This window comes from Stigmatopora nigra, chromosome 7 (genome assembly GCF_051989575.1).
Source record: "Stigmatopora nigra isolate UIUO_SnigA chromosome 7, RoL_Snig_1.1, whole genome shotgun sequence".
Lineage (NCBI taxonomy): Eukaryota > Metazoa > Chordata > Actinopteri > Syngnathiformes > Syngnathidae > Stigmatopora > Stigmatopora nigra.
In genome coordinates, this window is record NC_135514.1 from 6,793,877 (window position 1) to 6,809,269 (window position 15,393).

The following is a 15,393-nucleotide window of genomic DNA, read 5'->3' on the forward strand; positions in this document are numbered from 1 at the left end:
GCCTTATTTGTAATACACAATGAGTTGGCCAGACTGAGACTACTGAAACTCAAAAGGAGAAAAAAATCCATGAATTGATCACAAAACAACAATTACGACATAATCCGGTCCTGAGTACAGTGAAGTATGGTATTGTTTTCCTCTACCATAACCTGTCAAAGCTGCCATCTATAGCAAAGTTTTGCTTTTTTTTTTGCAGTAATCTCTTTATTATGTTATGCGGGTTCAGTAAAAAAAAAGTGGGGCTCCAGCAAAAGAATGTGGGTTATCCTCACCATGGGGCTGAACTTTCCAAAGTCTCATGTTTCAAGGCCTTCAAACCTAGTGAATGTAGGCCATCGTAAGAGATGTTGAGCAGACATTAAATTTACACAGCCAACTCCTTCTTCCACCCATCTTTCTTCATAACTGGAATTTGAGGCCTGAAACGACATGCTCATATTTTGTAAAAAAATAATGCATAAAATAAAAAAGCAACCATTACAAAGTGTATATGAGAATTTATCCTCTATTATTAAATTTCAAAAACAAGTAGGCAGTCTGGAAAGTGAATCTTAATCTTAATCTTAAACACAGCACATCCCAAATTGGATAGTATATACATTTCTCATCACAAATATTAATGTTATTCCAATATTACTTAAAGTGATGTAAACCAAAAATGAAAACCAAAGACCATCAATTCGGCAATCCTAGAAAGTGTAAACAGCAGCAAATTAATTTCCATTCTTGCAAAAAAAAAAAAAAACTACTATACGTACTTCATATATACTGGAATTATTTTAATCATTGACCCCTATGTATAAATGCAATATCTTTTCTGTATGACTATACGTAGTGTGCTAATTGTAGAAAATGCCAAAAAAGAGCATTACATAGCAGAAACATAATTCCTACTTTACCGTACCAATATTTTACCTCGGTGTAGTATATACTTTGACATGTCACATCATGAAAAGCAAGTTTTATGCACCACCGACGCAGTCCTACATATGACCAGTTGGTGGAAGCATTTCTCCGTCTGGCTGGGTGTATGCTACAAGTGCTCGTTTTTAACGAATATATACACACATTTACAGAGCTGCACACATCGCCCAGCAAATCCGTCCTTCTAATTCAAGCAAAGGACAAGGAAAATAGCATTTGCAAATAGTAAGTACTGTAATTGTGGATCAATCGAGTTAAAACGTTACAGTCACAGACCTTTTTTGTTTTTGTTTTGAATATCTACATACACTTGATGTGGTCTTTTAGTGAACATATTTTGAGCAAGATCGCCTTTTTGTTTTTAATTTTAAATTGAAATGTTGCACCACAGTATTTATAGAACCGTCTTCATACTGCCGCAGACACAAATTGACTCCTACACGTCTTCTAAATTTAACATGAACCGGTCAACCTCGCACTCAAGGTAGCCAGAAGAACATTTTTTTCCCTCTTGTACACGAGGGCGTTGTAAGTGCAGCAAAATATACACCATTTTAATGCAAACTACCTTTTAAATGGCCTCAAGACATATAAACGTATGCATGTATATACAATGTATGTAGTATATAATTTTTCATTCATTCATTTTCTGAACTGCTTTATCCTCATTAGAGTCGCGGGGGGTGCTGGAGCCAATCCCAGCTGTCAGTTTAGAGGTCATCTGGGGGGACTCCAAAGATGGGGGAGGTGGGGGACATCCTGAAATGGGTGACCAGCCGATCGCAGAGCACAAGGAGACTGACAACCATGCACACTAATGACTAGGGGCAGTTTAGAATATCCAATCATCCGGCCATCCATGTTTTTGGAATGTGGGAGGAGATCGGAGTACCCGGGGGAAACCCACACAGGCCCGGGGAGAACATGCAAGTTCCACACAGGTGGACCCACCTGGTTTTGAACCTTGGTTCCCCACTGTGAGGCCGACGCGCAAAAAAAGCAAAAAATAAAAAATAATAATAAAAAAATATATATATATACATAAAATATTAAATATATATATATATGTATATATATATATATATATATATATATATATATATATATATATATATATATATATATATATATATATATATATATATATATATATATATATATATGTGTATATATATATATATATATATATATATATATATATGTATATATATATATGTATATATATATATATATATATATATATATATATATATATATATATATATATATATATATATATATATATATATATATATATATATATATATATATATATATATATATATATATATATATATATATACCTCATATAATATAATATATATAATATATATCCATATATATGTATATATTTTGTCATTGGGTAACAGGTGGTTCGGTGAGCCTAAAAGTCTTCCTTCACACCGTGTACAAGGTAGCAACTGGGGGAAGTTGAGGTTAGTACTATAACTGTTTTCTCATACAGTTCCGAGAATCTCTGAAAATAGACACTTGCCTTACGGATGTATGACCTCATTCAACGCAGGAGGAGTGAAAGAGCTGATTCTGTTTTATCACCGCAGGTAACTGTTCGCCAAGGGTATTCAACTAAAATGAAAGAAGATCCAGTTGAAGAAAATGACTTCATTTCATTATTTTCCTTTTATCAATCATGTTCTGAATGTTCTCCCGCTTGGATTTTTTTCCCCTTTCCACTACTTTGACTCTCAGCATGTTGGTTGTGTAACATCAGCTAACTCATTTGTCTAATTAACTTCCTGATCAAATTCCGTATCATCAATTGTCAATTGGCCCTACAATGTTCACATGCCCGTATGCATTTCTTATTTTCATCATTAATTTTTACAAGTTCCATTTTTTACTGCCATTTACTTACCTTAGTAGCCATCTACGCATATTCACATCATATGATAAGGTTCCTTATATCCCACTATATGTTTTCTTCAACAGATGCAAATGCAACAAAAAGGGTGAATCGCACAAACTCCGATGACATACAAAAGAGTAAGTTACTGTTATTTTCAAACTCCATTAATAGTACAAATGTCTCAAAAGGGTATTAGGAGAGGGTCTAATGATTTTACATTGCGGATTCTTTCTGTGCAAGGTAAAACAAATACCAGGATCGTAACCCCACTTGTGTACACCTCTTCTCATGAACCTTGAAAAACATCATTCACACTTTCATAAAAGCTGTCTGCAGTCCCCCCAGATGACCTCTAAGCTGTCTTTCCATTTCACAATATTTATTATTTTTACATTTAAACTTGTTCTTGGCAGGTTAATGCTCGCAGATGTCTGCACTGCTCAGATGGCTTGAGGGGGCAGGTACCATCTGAGCTGTGTCGGACCAGTACTCTCCACTTTGCTTGACACATAATTTCCTAGTACCAATGAATGTGCTAATGAGACAAACTGTTTTTTTTCTTGATGGAACAAATCTTGGCAGGCGCCTATGAATTATTCACTGGACCTGATAAGTTAGCATTGAATCGCCAAACAGAATTCACAGACACAGCTTGATACATTGCATCCCTGCTGTTTACTGCATGTTCGCCATTATTATAATCTTAAAGTTGTCTTCGATTTTGCTTGAATTTACTGTAGATGCTGCACAGCCTTTATATACACCATACCAAGTGTGAGTGAGCGTCTTAACACAGGTTCTGGTTATGCAATGCATTTTTTTTTTCCAAACTGAAGGTGATGAATTACGCATTCTCACCGTGGATTTGTTTCCTGAGTATGTGGGCAATCCTTAACTGACCGTGACACTGTGAAGACAGTCTTCATGTCACCCTGCAGAAATTGCAGTAACAATAGAGGGGGAAAAAGAGAAAGCCTGGGTGTTTTTATGCCCAAGAGTGCGACAAATTGATGGATGCCAATAGCTCTTGTCGACTGGCCAGCACAACATTCACACATGGAGGTGTGTATGCAGGTGTGCCAATTTGATGGAATGCAAAATAATAATAAGAATGTGACATTTTACAGTTGGTGGATTTTTTTTTTTTGCCTAGTTTAAAGAACAGTCATATTTCAGTGTTGCAACTTGACTGGTAGTATGAAACCGGTCTATTGTTAAGAATAGGTTTGTACACTATGTTCAAATTACAGTGACTAATTGGTTACAAATGAAGATTCCTCAAGAATGAATAAGGAGATCAAACTGTAATTATTAACACAATCCCAGACAGCAAATAGTGTATTGAGTAAAATCTCCAAACATCAGCTTGAGAAAGTTGAATAGTTTTGCTTTCTTAAATTTTTAAAATACTTTGTGACACAATTCAACTTGTCAATCTAAATCATTCATTGAATAGTCAGTGTTTAAACTAACATGTCAAAAATACATTGCCGTCACACCAGTCAGAATTTAATCTGCCAGATCCGTCCCCTGCCAGAAATTCCTTCCCTCAAGTTCAATTTAAAGTTTTTTGCTATGAACTCTTCATGTTTTGTGAATTGCCAATTCATTGAGTGACAACTGGCACAATTTGGTAGCATTTGACCTTGCAACTTGTACTTTATCTGATGATGCTTATTGAATTTATGTATATTATTTTTTCTCCCTTGAAACAAGGTCCATCCGCAGGGTAGAATCAGGTTGCCAGACACCGTCACCAGCCAGTGCTAACGCCAGGGCTCGACGAAGATTTATTTTGTTTAGTTGTGATGCCTGATAGTAAGTGACTTCATGGCAGACAGCCAAAATTAAGCACTGCTAGCAGAGCCCATAGAGCCTCATGGATGTCAAGAGGCGGTCTATATTTGGCTGCTGTGTTCCCTTCTCAGAGACAAATTCTAGGTCTGGACTTGACATTTCTCTTAGACTGGAAAAAATAGGTTTGGGTCAGTGAATTCTGAATGGTTGCACAGTGTTGTTGATGCCCAGGGGACACTGTTGGCCTCTCTTCTATTCAGAGTTTATTCCTATGAATTTTTTATGGTTGCACAATTGTTTGGTAATATCTGTAAACGCAATAATTGCAGTACAGTATGTGTTCAGATGCAAAATGGGGTTGATATAGAAATGCATTGATTTTCTCATGTACATCAATGTGGCATAGTCATGTGGTGTGTCATTTTTGACAAATGATTCCCATCAATCTAGGAGTAGCAATCATGCTGTGGTCACAAGTTTGAGTGTGAATGTGTTTGGAAGGGTTGCCACGTATTATTATGAGATGTCAAAAACAGTTAGAGCCACGATTACTAAAAATGTGGTACTCACTAAATGCTTACATCGTCATGCAAGCATGCCAGTCAGTTTAAAGTGTTAGTTTGGTGTTTAGATGCACAAACATGGAAGTCTTTGAAATTATTTGTATCTTTTCAGTAAAATATCTTTCCTTCACACCTTTATTCACTTGTTTGTACTGTTTTGATACCATTCTTCAATCCTGAAATCATCACCATGGTGATGCTCATGAATATTCAAACCATGTTTAATATCACATCTGCAGTTCTCATAATCTAGTTCAGGCTTTGGCTGTTGATTCGTAAATGGGCATTGAAAAATGTGGGAGAAATAGTTTTCCCTTTCTCAAGAAACCCACTTTAAGCTGTGTGCGTGTGATTATTAATAATTTTGGAAACAATACTTTCATGTTTTTTGGGTGGATATCAAAAATTGTCCCAATCAGTCTTGTTCTCACTCAATATGCATTGTGAGTGAAGTCCATCCTGCTGTAGTCAGTTTTTGGAGTGCAATCATTGACGGTGATGAATGAACTATACATCAGAAGGCTCGGTATAACCAATCCGATGGGCAGATCGTCTCATCCATGTTAAGGCTGGGTTATTCTCCCTGATGGCCTTAACAGACGCACATCAGACCTCATGGGCCCATTAGTCTTCCCATCATCCTGGATACTCATCTCTAGTCACTGTGTGTTAGACAAAAATGTCTTTGTTGTTACCTTTCATCTGAAGGAAACCGCCAACTCTATCCGGACATTCCGTGAGTTATGGAGTTGGCGATGGTCACAGCCCCTCCCGACATTGCGTAAAATCTCCAGAACTAACTGATCCAGGAATTATGCAGGGATTGGACACAGTGGCTGGACATCTAAAGTTTCTATGAACATAGATGTGTGAATGGGTTAGCAACCCACCTGTTTCGAAAACTGACTAAACTCCCTTTGAGAGGTTATATATGTATGTAAGTAATATATTGGCATATGTTACAGTTGCAAATGAGTTTTTAAATGCAAATTTGTGCCATTTATTTTGTCATTTTCTCAGATTTGATGAATTTACAAATGAAACTTGAGTATTAGTATAGATTTTAAATATATTTTCTGTGATCGTGAGCTCGTCAAAGCAGAATGAAAGTCGATAATCTAATTTATGACACAATGCTATTCATGATGAAACACTTCACATCCTGAATAAAAACACTGTAATCTTGTGTGCATGTTTAGTTTACATGGAAAGACAATCATCCTTTAGTGCGTCATGCTATCAGATTTCATTGCTGACGTAGTGTAAGGTCATCGGAAGAATCAACTGGAAATGTACTGTACTGTTTCCCTTCCTTGTTTAATTTTACAGAAGTGTCTCGGGGCTTTTTGCAGTTACAATGTTTTTAATAGTTTTAGTTCTTCCAAGTTAGGCTGATTACCAATTACTTTGGTGTTAGGGTGATGGATGTCACAGCAAAACTTTATATCAATCAACCAGTGAGCTAGTGTTGGTGTTTTTGTCTTTAGTTTTCAGGTAATTAATACAGGACCACTGAAACAGAGAAACTGCAACCAGATGCTTGGTGAATTTGATTACTTTTTTTCTTTCTAAAGCTGGTCAAAGATTGGCGATAAGAATAATTTGTGTTCTCCCTGTATATGACTAAGAAAAACTTTTGAAGTCCATTTCTTCCATTTGAAAGATGGACATTTAGCATTTACTTTTGAATTTGTACTGAGAGGTATTTTGCGCTGACACTGTTGCATTTCCTTAATGACAAGAGGAAGAGCTATATTTTGGTGGTATTGTTGCTTCGAAGGCCATGGAGACATGCACAGGGAGAGAAACAACTACATGGTCAAGCTGTGCTGGCGTAAGTGGAAGTGGCCTGGACAATAAGCGTCAAACCTCCCTTCCCATAGTAAACTGGATTTCCTGCTCAAAACATTTGAGGCAGACCTTGTAAAGTACTGTATAAACCCTATAAAATGTTAAACTTAGGAAGCTAAAGGAATCTTTCCTCATTAAACTTCATTTGTGCGACATAATATACGGAATTGCTTTTTATTCTGACATTTGTCTGGCTCAGAATAGGTAGATGAGAAACCTAATCGTTGGAACAACATTGGTGGAGTTTTAAAATACATATTTTCTTAAAGACTGCAGTAGTCCTTTGAAAGTTTTGTATTTTATCGTGATAATAAGATAAAATCTCCAAGCTCCACTGTGGGATGATGCAGCACTCTGGGTCAGGAAGAATGCTTCCGACAAAGAACTTTTGTTTTTATGAATACTCCAGGGGATATTTAAAGGTCAGCCAAGCAAGCTTTACGGAATTGCAATTTCACTTTTATCTCTTGATTGTATGTCTGTACACCCTTGGTCAACGGATTTGAGACTTTTTATCATTCAACTGAATGGTGAAAGGTCTCAAAATCCATGACCTCGGGTAAATGCGGTTACTCAAGAAGTGTCTTGCTTCTGTGTTTCACCCTTGCACAAAATTACCCTTTTCTCCGGTACTCTGCTATGCTGTAAAAGTTGAAGCGTATCGTCATGAAAGTAATCATTAAGATTTAAATCATTAATTGCATAGTGTCATTTTGAGAGGTTTTTTTAAAGAGTGAATATTAAAAAGTGAGTTAAATATCTGTTGGTGGAAGTAGTACAACAACATGGTCCATTTAAATTCAGTGGATCAATGCTTTCCAACAGGCAAATACTAAACACTGCCCTCGGTTTCCAGTGTGCTTTTGTCCCGTGTCTATTTATAGAAAGCCAATAGCAACAGATGACTGAACAGCGTCAGAAACCTTTTCAAAGTGAGAAAGTTAACTGACCTCAAGTGCATTGTGCAATCTATGGATTATTTGATTTTTTTTCCTATTTCAAAAGATAGGGCTTCTGTGGATTCAGGTTTCAAAATTCAAAGATATAAGAATGATTGATAGTGAATTGTTGCACATGCTTTATTAACTATTCATCAATTGATGAATGGACTTAGTCATTCATTTATCTTTTATACTGCTTATCCCCACAATGGTCGCAGGTAGGAAATTAAGATTACGTTTTTGGAAATCTGCCTCAAACTAACCATAGTAATTATATAAATAGTTATGATTTAAATACTTAGATAATAATTTTACAATACATTTGTATTTTAACCAATGACAGCATCGTCTACTGCACAAACAATCCTATTTTGTTAGTAAAACAAGTCATTAGCTACACTTAGGGATCACACATGTTACTGATGTCTTGTGAGACATTAAGCATTTTGACAATGTGAACTTTTTCTGCTGACTTTTCCCTGATTTTATTTATATAAGAGTTTCCAGAAGCACCCTAAGAGATTTGGTCGCTCATTTATTTTAACATGGGGGCTAAAAGTCAGTGTCAAGGCCTTTATGGTCCTTGTGGATAAGCAATATGGTATTTTCATGTTTTATCTAAGAGCGGAAGCTGAGCTCTAGTTATTGTTGTTATCATTGGCTATGTTGTCAAAATAGTTCCAGTAACTTAGAACAAAGTTCCGAGCATAACTTCTTTTAGAAAAATAAAATCAGTTATTTGATCCAACCTGTTAAGTGCATTCTATATCACCCTAAAAGTCCAACAGGATATACCACACGGCGCCAGACATAGTAACCCAATAAAAAGTGAGCGCACCCAAATCATTAGTGAGGAAACACACACATAAAACATCCAGATGTACACAATCATTGTATTTTAACCTTCACCTCAACAGTTTCTGGTCCCTGGTGCTTTTTCAAGACTAACCCCAATATAAATTCATCATGTTCATAATCTTCCTCAGCAAGGAAAGACACTGAATAGCAAGTGTAGAGATGTAAGCAACCCTGCCGCACCCCCACCCTCACACATTCCCACGCAAACAATCCTTGCACAGTTATGAAGAGTCGTATAGAGGTGATGTAAGTAAAATAGGGGGAAAATCATATTTTGGAGTGAGAGTTTTAATTTCCCTACATCATTGCCAGGACAACCACCAGGGAGAGCATCGTCTGGAAACACATTTTGTGGCGCTCTCATGCCAAGGATTGCTGCCCTGGCAGACTGGCCATCTTCTGAGAGAAACATTCCCCTCTGAGCCGAGGAATGAGTACCCGATATTGATCTTAGTCACTGCTCTGCCCCCCGTTGACATGAGGAATCTCTGCATTTACACAGGCAGGCAGTCAACAGTAGACGCAGAACAACCGCAAATATTTTATTATATTTGTTTCATTGGACCGTCCCCCAATGCATACGTTTAGAAGGGCCCTGAAGTTTAGAGAACAATAAAATGCTCACTCTCTATCACACATGGATCATCCACTGTGAAAAGGGAACAACACATTTTCACATTTTCTAGCCGGATCACATTTATATAGAGTGGTATTTGCCCACCTAATTTATTTCTTGCAACACTTATCCCTCTCCCGCCTGCCTCCCTGCTGGGTTTCATCATGCACACTTTGTCACAAGGCAGCAGTGCCATGGTGATTAAGCCACAGAAGTCGTGTGTTGATCTGGGACTTCGACAGCAACTGTGTTAGAGTGAGAGGTTTTTTTTTTTTAAAGAACATAGAAATTATTCCATTTTGTCCACATTTTATCGCCAAAGTAGGAGACTGTTAATGCACTACGATTAGAATTTGCAAATTACTTGACTCTGTTAAATAAACCTTTCAGAAGTTGTTTTTTCTTCTGTTTTGGTGGTGCTGTACAAAGTATAAAATATCTATTTTGCCTAAACGTTATAAAACGTTCTTCTGACAATTTACATCACTGTCTTCACAAATAGATCTGTTATTGCAATGTACAATCTGGCCAGTAGATGTTCAATCCCAGCTGACTTGCTATATTCCTATTGTTTATTTCCACTAGAAACGCATGTAAAAGATTTGGAATCGATGCAAGAATTGCGCCACTATTGTTTTGATAACATGTTTGTTAATAATCAAATGAAAGAAATGCTGGTCGGCCCAGTAGTAGTCGGTACATCCGCCTCACAGTTCTGGGAGAGTTCAATTCCCAGTGGGTTACAATCTTCCTGTGTGCCTGGTTTTCTCTGGGGACTTCCTCCCACATCCTAAAACCATGCTTTGTAGGCTGGTTGACCACTGTAAATTGCCACTAGGTATGAGTGTGAGGATGAATGGTTTTCTGCCTCCTTTTGTCCTGTGATTGGCTGCTACCAATTCAGGCTGTCCTCCGCCTGCTGCCTCTAGTTGTGAGGTTAAGCAGCACAAAAAAATAATTGAATGAAATTGCAAGTTTCGACTGGTGATGATACTTTATTTTAAATGCATACTCTCCCGAGTCAAACCCACAACAAATTGGTCCAACACAAACACAGTTTGGCAGTACACAGAGTCGCTATCCCGTGGAGACGCTGACTTTCACACTTAAATGCCTTAATAGGACTAAAGTAGACAAAGGCCACGGGTGACGCAGTCAGAGCTATAATGGTCCTGCCACATTGCCGGTTTACTGGGCCCGAGCAATTGGACGGGGTTATTTCCAATCTACAATCCCTCATCAGCCCCAGGAAGCCAGTCAGAAAACATTTTAGGTTAATCACTGCTAACATATAATTCAAGTCAATTCCAGGAACTGATTGACCTAGTGACTTTCCTTTCGAATTGTACCATATAAAACATGGCTTGCTGAATAAAATTCATATTGTACCAAACATCAATGAAGGATTTGTTAAAGGGATGAAATTCTTCAAACTCGAATGCAACTGAATTGAATGCAAACCAGTCGTGCTCTCTTTGATATGCTACTAAATAGGGATTAAATTCTCATTTTATTCATATGATGAACTCCCTTCTGCGTTCGTTGAACTATTCCTGGCTTTTGTGGAGGTCAGCCTCTGGGGCTGGGGTCAACAATCTCCTACCCCAACAGATGCTGCGGCAGATGGAGTTCTGACTCTTTAGCCATCATTACCTTGGACTTCAGAACTTGTTAGTCTTTCTCATACAATCACATTCAAGAGGGAATGGCAACCTCGCCATCTTGAGAAGATGCACATGTCACAGAAGTGACAGGAGCAGTTCTTTCACTTAAATGCAAAAAGTAAACAAACAATTTTACTTTTCAGATTTTAAAAAAAGAACAGTGAGTGCCTATTCGGCTGATACTGTATAGTAAGTAGTTCATGTGATATTTAAGTTGTGCATTCCCTATCATCAGTTTCATTAACAAAGGATGGAGGAGTTTGTCCAGCTGAAATAACACAGTTAAAGTCTCTTGGTGCACGGGGGTGCGCGTGCACGTGTCTGCAGCCAGTCGTCAGAGCTCAGCACCTAAAAATAGCTGTGCTGGCTACACGCTCCTGGCTGGGGGACAGGTCAAATTATGAAGGAAGATGAAAAATTTAAAGGCACAGGCTGGGTTGGCCACAAAGCTGCCATAGTGGTCAGATTTGATTTGACTTTTATGGGAACGTGTCACGTCATATCAACAATGGATGTTGGTGATTTTTGGAAGACATTAGTACAATACTCACCTATGTTAAATTTTCTCAGGATTTGGGTGATAAAAATGAGTAATGTGGCAGTATTTTCCTCATACCGCGCATTTTACAGTACATCACATTGCACAGACTGTTCCATGGAGGTGGTGGTAGGGGGGTGTAAACCATGAGAGATGCTCTTGACACAGTCGCTTTATGTAATTGCCATCGTGCTGTTACAGCATCATCCAGTTGGCTTTTCTGGCAAGTTGAAAGCATGCTTCCTGAGTAGCAGCACTGGCCTGGATACACACTTAAACCCACACATACGTACGCTGAGCCCAAACAGAAAGGGGACGAGCACTCTTCAATGTGTCTTGAATAAACACAGTGTTTATGAGGCCTACCACTTGAACACATCATGCTGGCTCTTACTCATAGAAACATCGTCTTATAGCTGGATTTTTTTTCACTGCAGCGCCCTATTTCAACTTAATGACTATCCGTGTCTCTCTATGTCTTTTTTTAAAAACTGTCTAGTATTTAATATCCAACATAAGTCAATAAGAACTTTAACCATAATTCAGTTTCTCTGAACAGGCTCTTGCAGGTAACCTCTGCATTATTCTTATTGTAGTTGTTAATGCGTATCTTTTTTAATGCATTCGTTTTCTGTACTGGATTTCATTTATTTTTCGACTGCTTTGGCCAATGTCCGTAATGGGCCACTGGGGAGGAAAGTATTAAGAGAATGTTCCCTCTAATGCCGTTCTACAATGCGAGCACTTAATCCCAGGAAACAAAGGATCACAAGATAAAACGATTACATTTCTAGGATAAATTAGCATTGATTTTGCACTGTGTGTTTAAGTAATCCTCCCAGAGAACCTTTGTATACAAAGTTACTCAACTCTACTCGTTAAACTCAAGCAGCATGGCTCTAATCAAGCTTCGACAGGAAGAGGGCTTACATCAGTCTGTTACACGGCTCAATAAACCAATAAGTTTGACATGACGCAGTATGGATTTGACAAAACAAAAGTAGAGTACTGGGAAGTAAGATTAGTTATTCTGCACCACCCCAAAAAAAGCTCCCTGTGGTTTGACCTATTTTGGTTTACTTGGGTTTCCTACCATGGGAAGCTTCCTCCAACTGGGTTGCCCAAGAGAAAGTGATCAAGAGGTGGGAAAGCACTTTGCGGTCGCTTCAAGTCGGAAATATTTAAATATATGCGCTGTTTTTTTTGTTTTTGCGAATGACATGAAAGAAGCAGTTTTGTGAATCATTTTCCTAACCCTTCAACGTAGAAAGGGATCCTACTTCACGTCCACCTGAGAGAACAAAAAGAAGACGCAAAAATAGAGAGTGGGAGACTTGTTCTACAACTCAGAGAGGGAGGGGTGATCAAGACTCCATCTGCAGAGAGGGAGTCAGGAGACATGCCTTCTGGCAGGAGCTGCAGAAGACAGCTGTGTTTGGTGTGGTATTTTTAAACGCATCAATGCTGCTCCAATCCCTGCGCCTCGCCTGACCTATTTTTAGCCAGGGTTGGCTATTGTTCTATTTCTGTCACCTGTGGGCCGCGCAGTTGTTGATTCACATGCAAATTCAGCTCACTCCCTCCCTGGCTGGCATTGCTGACTGAGTGAGGTGCTCAGTGCACAGTACGCAGCACTTTTGCCAAGCAACTCTGCTTTAAACATTCGCAGGCTCCCCTCTGACACGTAGCCGAGAAGAGAAGGCAGACGTAGGCAGCAGGGGCTGACACTGTGTTTAGTGTTTGGGTGCCAGCTGAAGGCAAAGCGCCTTTCCCGAGAGAGTGCTCCTGCTTTCCAGTGAGAGTGCTGTCTGAGAGGAGGAGGCGGAGGAAACCCGTCGTGGCGCTCGCTCCCCCGGGTGGCCGAAGGGGTGGCTCTCTTGGTGACGGCGTGCGATGAGACCTGAGCGCTGAGCGGAGTATGCTGCAGACCATTTACGAGGGCGAGTCAAGTTTCTCCACAACAGACGGCCGCGCTGGAGTCCAGCTGCTCCCCAACCAGGGCGGGATGCACAACGTGAACAGCTCAGGTGATCAGCAGTACCTCGATAGTTGGGCATTTTGCTCTGGCTTCTTTCCTTTCCGCCTCACGCCTTCCCGCGTCACATCTCACACACTCTTCCATCCGCCGTGTACTTGCTTGCCTCTCTCCTCGCTCTCTCGTTTCTCTCTTCCTCTCAACTCTGCGCTCAGTCAGTCACTTTTTCTCTGCGCAAAGAACAACTCTCAGCTGGGCTACGCGGTAGGAGCCGGCACTTCTTCCTCGATCGAGGTAGTATTTACTCTTACGATCTATATCGTTGCATCGGTTGCCGATGCCCATGGGTTGATGCCAACTTAAAGCGGCTCAGAATATTCCGACAGTGACATTGTTATTGTGTTAACAATACGATTAGGAAGTGTGCCACCCCATTCTCAAGCTCTCGTTGGCCAAAATGAGTCACTGAATGGAAGATGTTGTTGTGGTGTACTTTTTTAGGGAAGTGGAAAAGTGTGATGTTGGTAATGTTGTGAGGATAAGTTAATCGTTTCTCTCATAAAATAAAAAAAAAAACAGCTATTTATTGATTTTTTTAAATTTGAACTTTTTATGGAATTGTGCAATATATAGCACACTCGGATGATAATGATAATGTAGTAAAGAGACTCATGGTGAGTCAGGACTTCATCTGTCATTTCGCAATTGTTAAATGTTTCAATGTCTACATAGTAGTTAAGTGTCACTCTGAAAGAATTTTCCCAACAAAGTGAATATTCATATAATTTTGGGCTAAGTTGAACTGGATTTTGCTCGATTGGATTCAACAAAAATAAGCGTGTGCATAATTTTTTCCAAATGGTAAATTGGAAAATTGGTCTTTAAAAAAAAAAGCTGTCTCGGGTTTGAGTGCAGGCAAAACCCCAAAAGGCAGCAGGCCACACAGATTTAGAAAGAAGACAGGAGGATGACACATTCCATCTGTCAATAAATCATGTTGTCACAAGTCTTGTCCTCTGTGTGCGAGGCCTGTGAGGCAAACAACGTCTGCTCAGAGCGCCTGAATTCAGCCTCCTTGCTTATTCTGTGGGTCAGCTATTCTTAGGTGAGTTATTTTCGGCTTATGGCATTAGGCCTCTAAGATTAGGCGTCTGTGCATTATCATTCCATCTTGGCATGCTCCTGATATAACAGTAGTTTGGTACATTTATTAATAGTGAACTCTCTTGTTTTTCTGTTGCATTTGTCTCCTCATTTATGGTAAGTCTTCTGGTATCCAAGAAATTGGTATATATTGTCAAGGCGTTGTACTTAAAACACTGGCTTGGAGCTCATACACTTTGAATTGAGGTTAATGGAGAGCTAGCTGTTCTTTGCAGGAAACAACCAACGTTTTCATGGGGGTTGGAGATCTCTTTTATTAGTTTGGCTAAATAAAAGGCAGTGTGTCTCGGTGGATCTGACAAAAGCTTGTTCAAATGAGCTCTTTGATCGGGGAACTAATTCATTTAGCCTCAGAGTCTATGACATCCTGCAAACTGAATTAAATAGAAACCTACAGACAATTATCTCGATTACTTGGGCACCTTCATGCCACATTAGAATGTGTTTGATATATCTTGACATGTATACACACTTTTTTTGGATTGCTCACAATAGAAGAAAAGTGAAATATTAGTTTAAAAAAGCCAGAGGTATTTTTTTTATTTTTTTTATTGATCCTCTCCCGGGTAACCATGGGAAATTTGCAGGGTACA

General features: G+C 38.9%; 1 protein-coding gene across 7 annotated transcripts in view; it reads left to right on the forward strand.

Moving 5' to 3' along the window:
* The first annotated feature begins 1,037 nt into the window (after positions 1 to 1,037).
* Positions 1,038 to 15,393, forward strand: part of hdac9b (histone deacetylase 9b) — a 31,261-nt gene continuing 16,905 nt past the window's right edge. For 2 of the 7 annotated variants that reach the window (XM_077720512.1, XM_077720513.1), the window contains exon 1: positions 13,129 to 13,688. In XM_077720512.1, the coding sequence (XP_077576638.1) occupies positions 13,580 to 13,688 (109 nt within the window). In that variant the 5' untranslated portion in view covers positions 13,129 to 13,579. Of the gene's footprint in view, positions 1,153 to 2,336; positions 2,403 to 2,491; positions 2,529 to 2,916; positions 2,971 to 13,128; positions 13,689 to 13,775; positions 13,931 to 15,393 lie in introns of those variants that run through there. The other 5 variants (XM_077720514.1, XM_077720515.1, XM_077720516.1 and 2 more) reach the window with 4 other exon arrangements.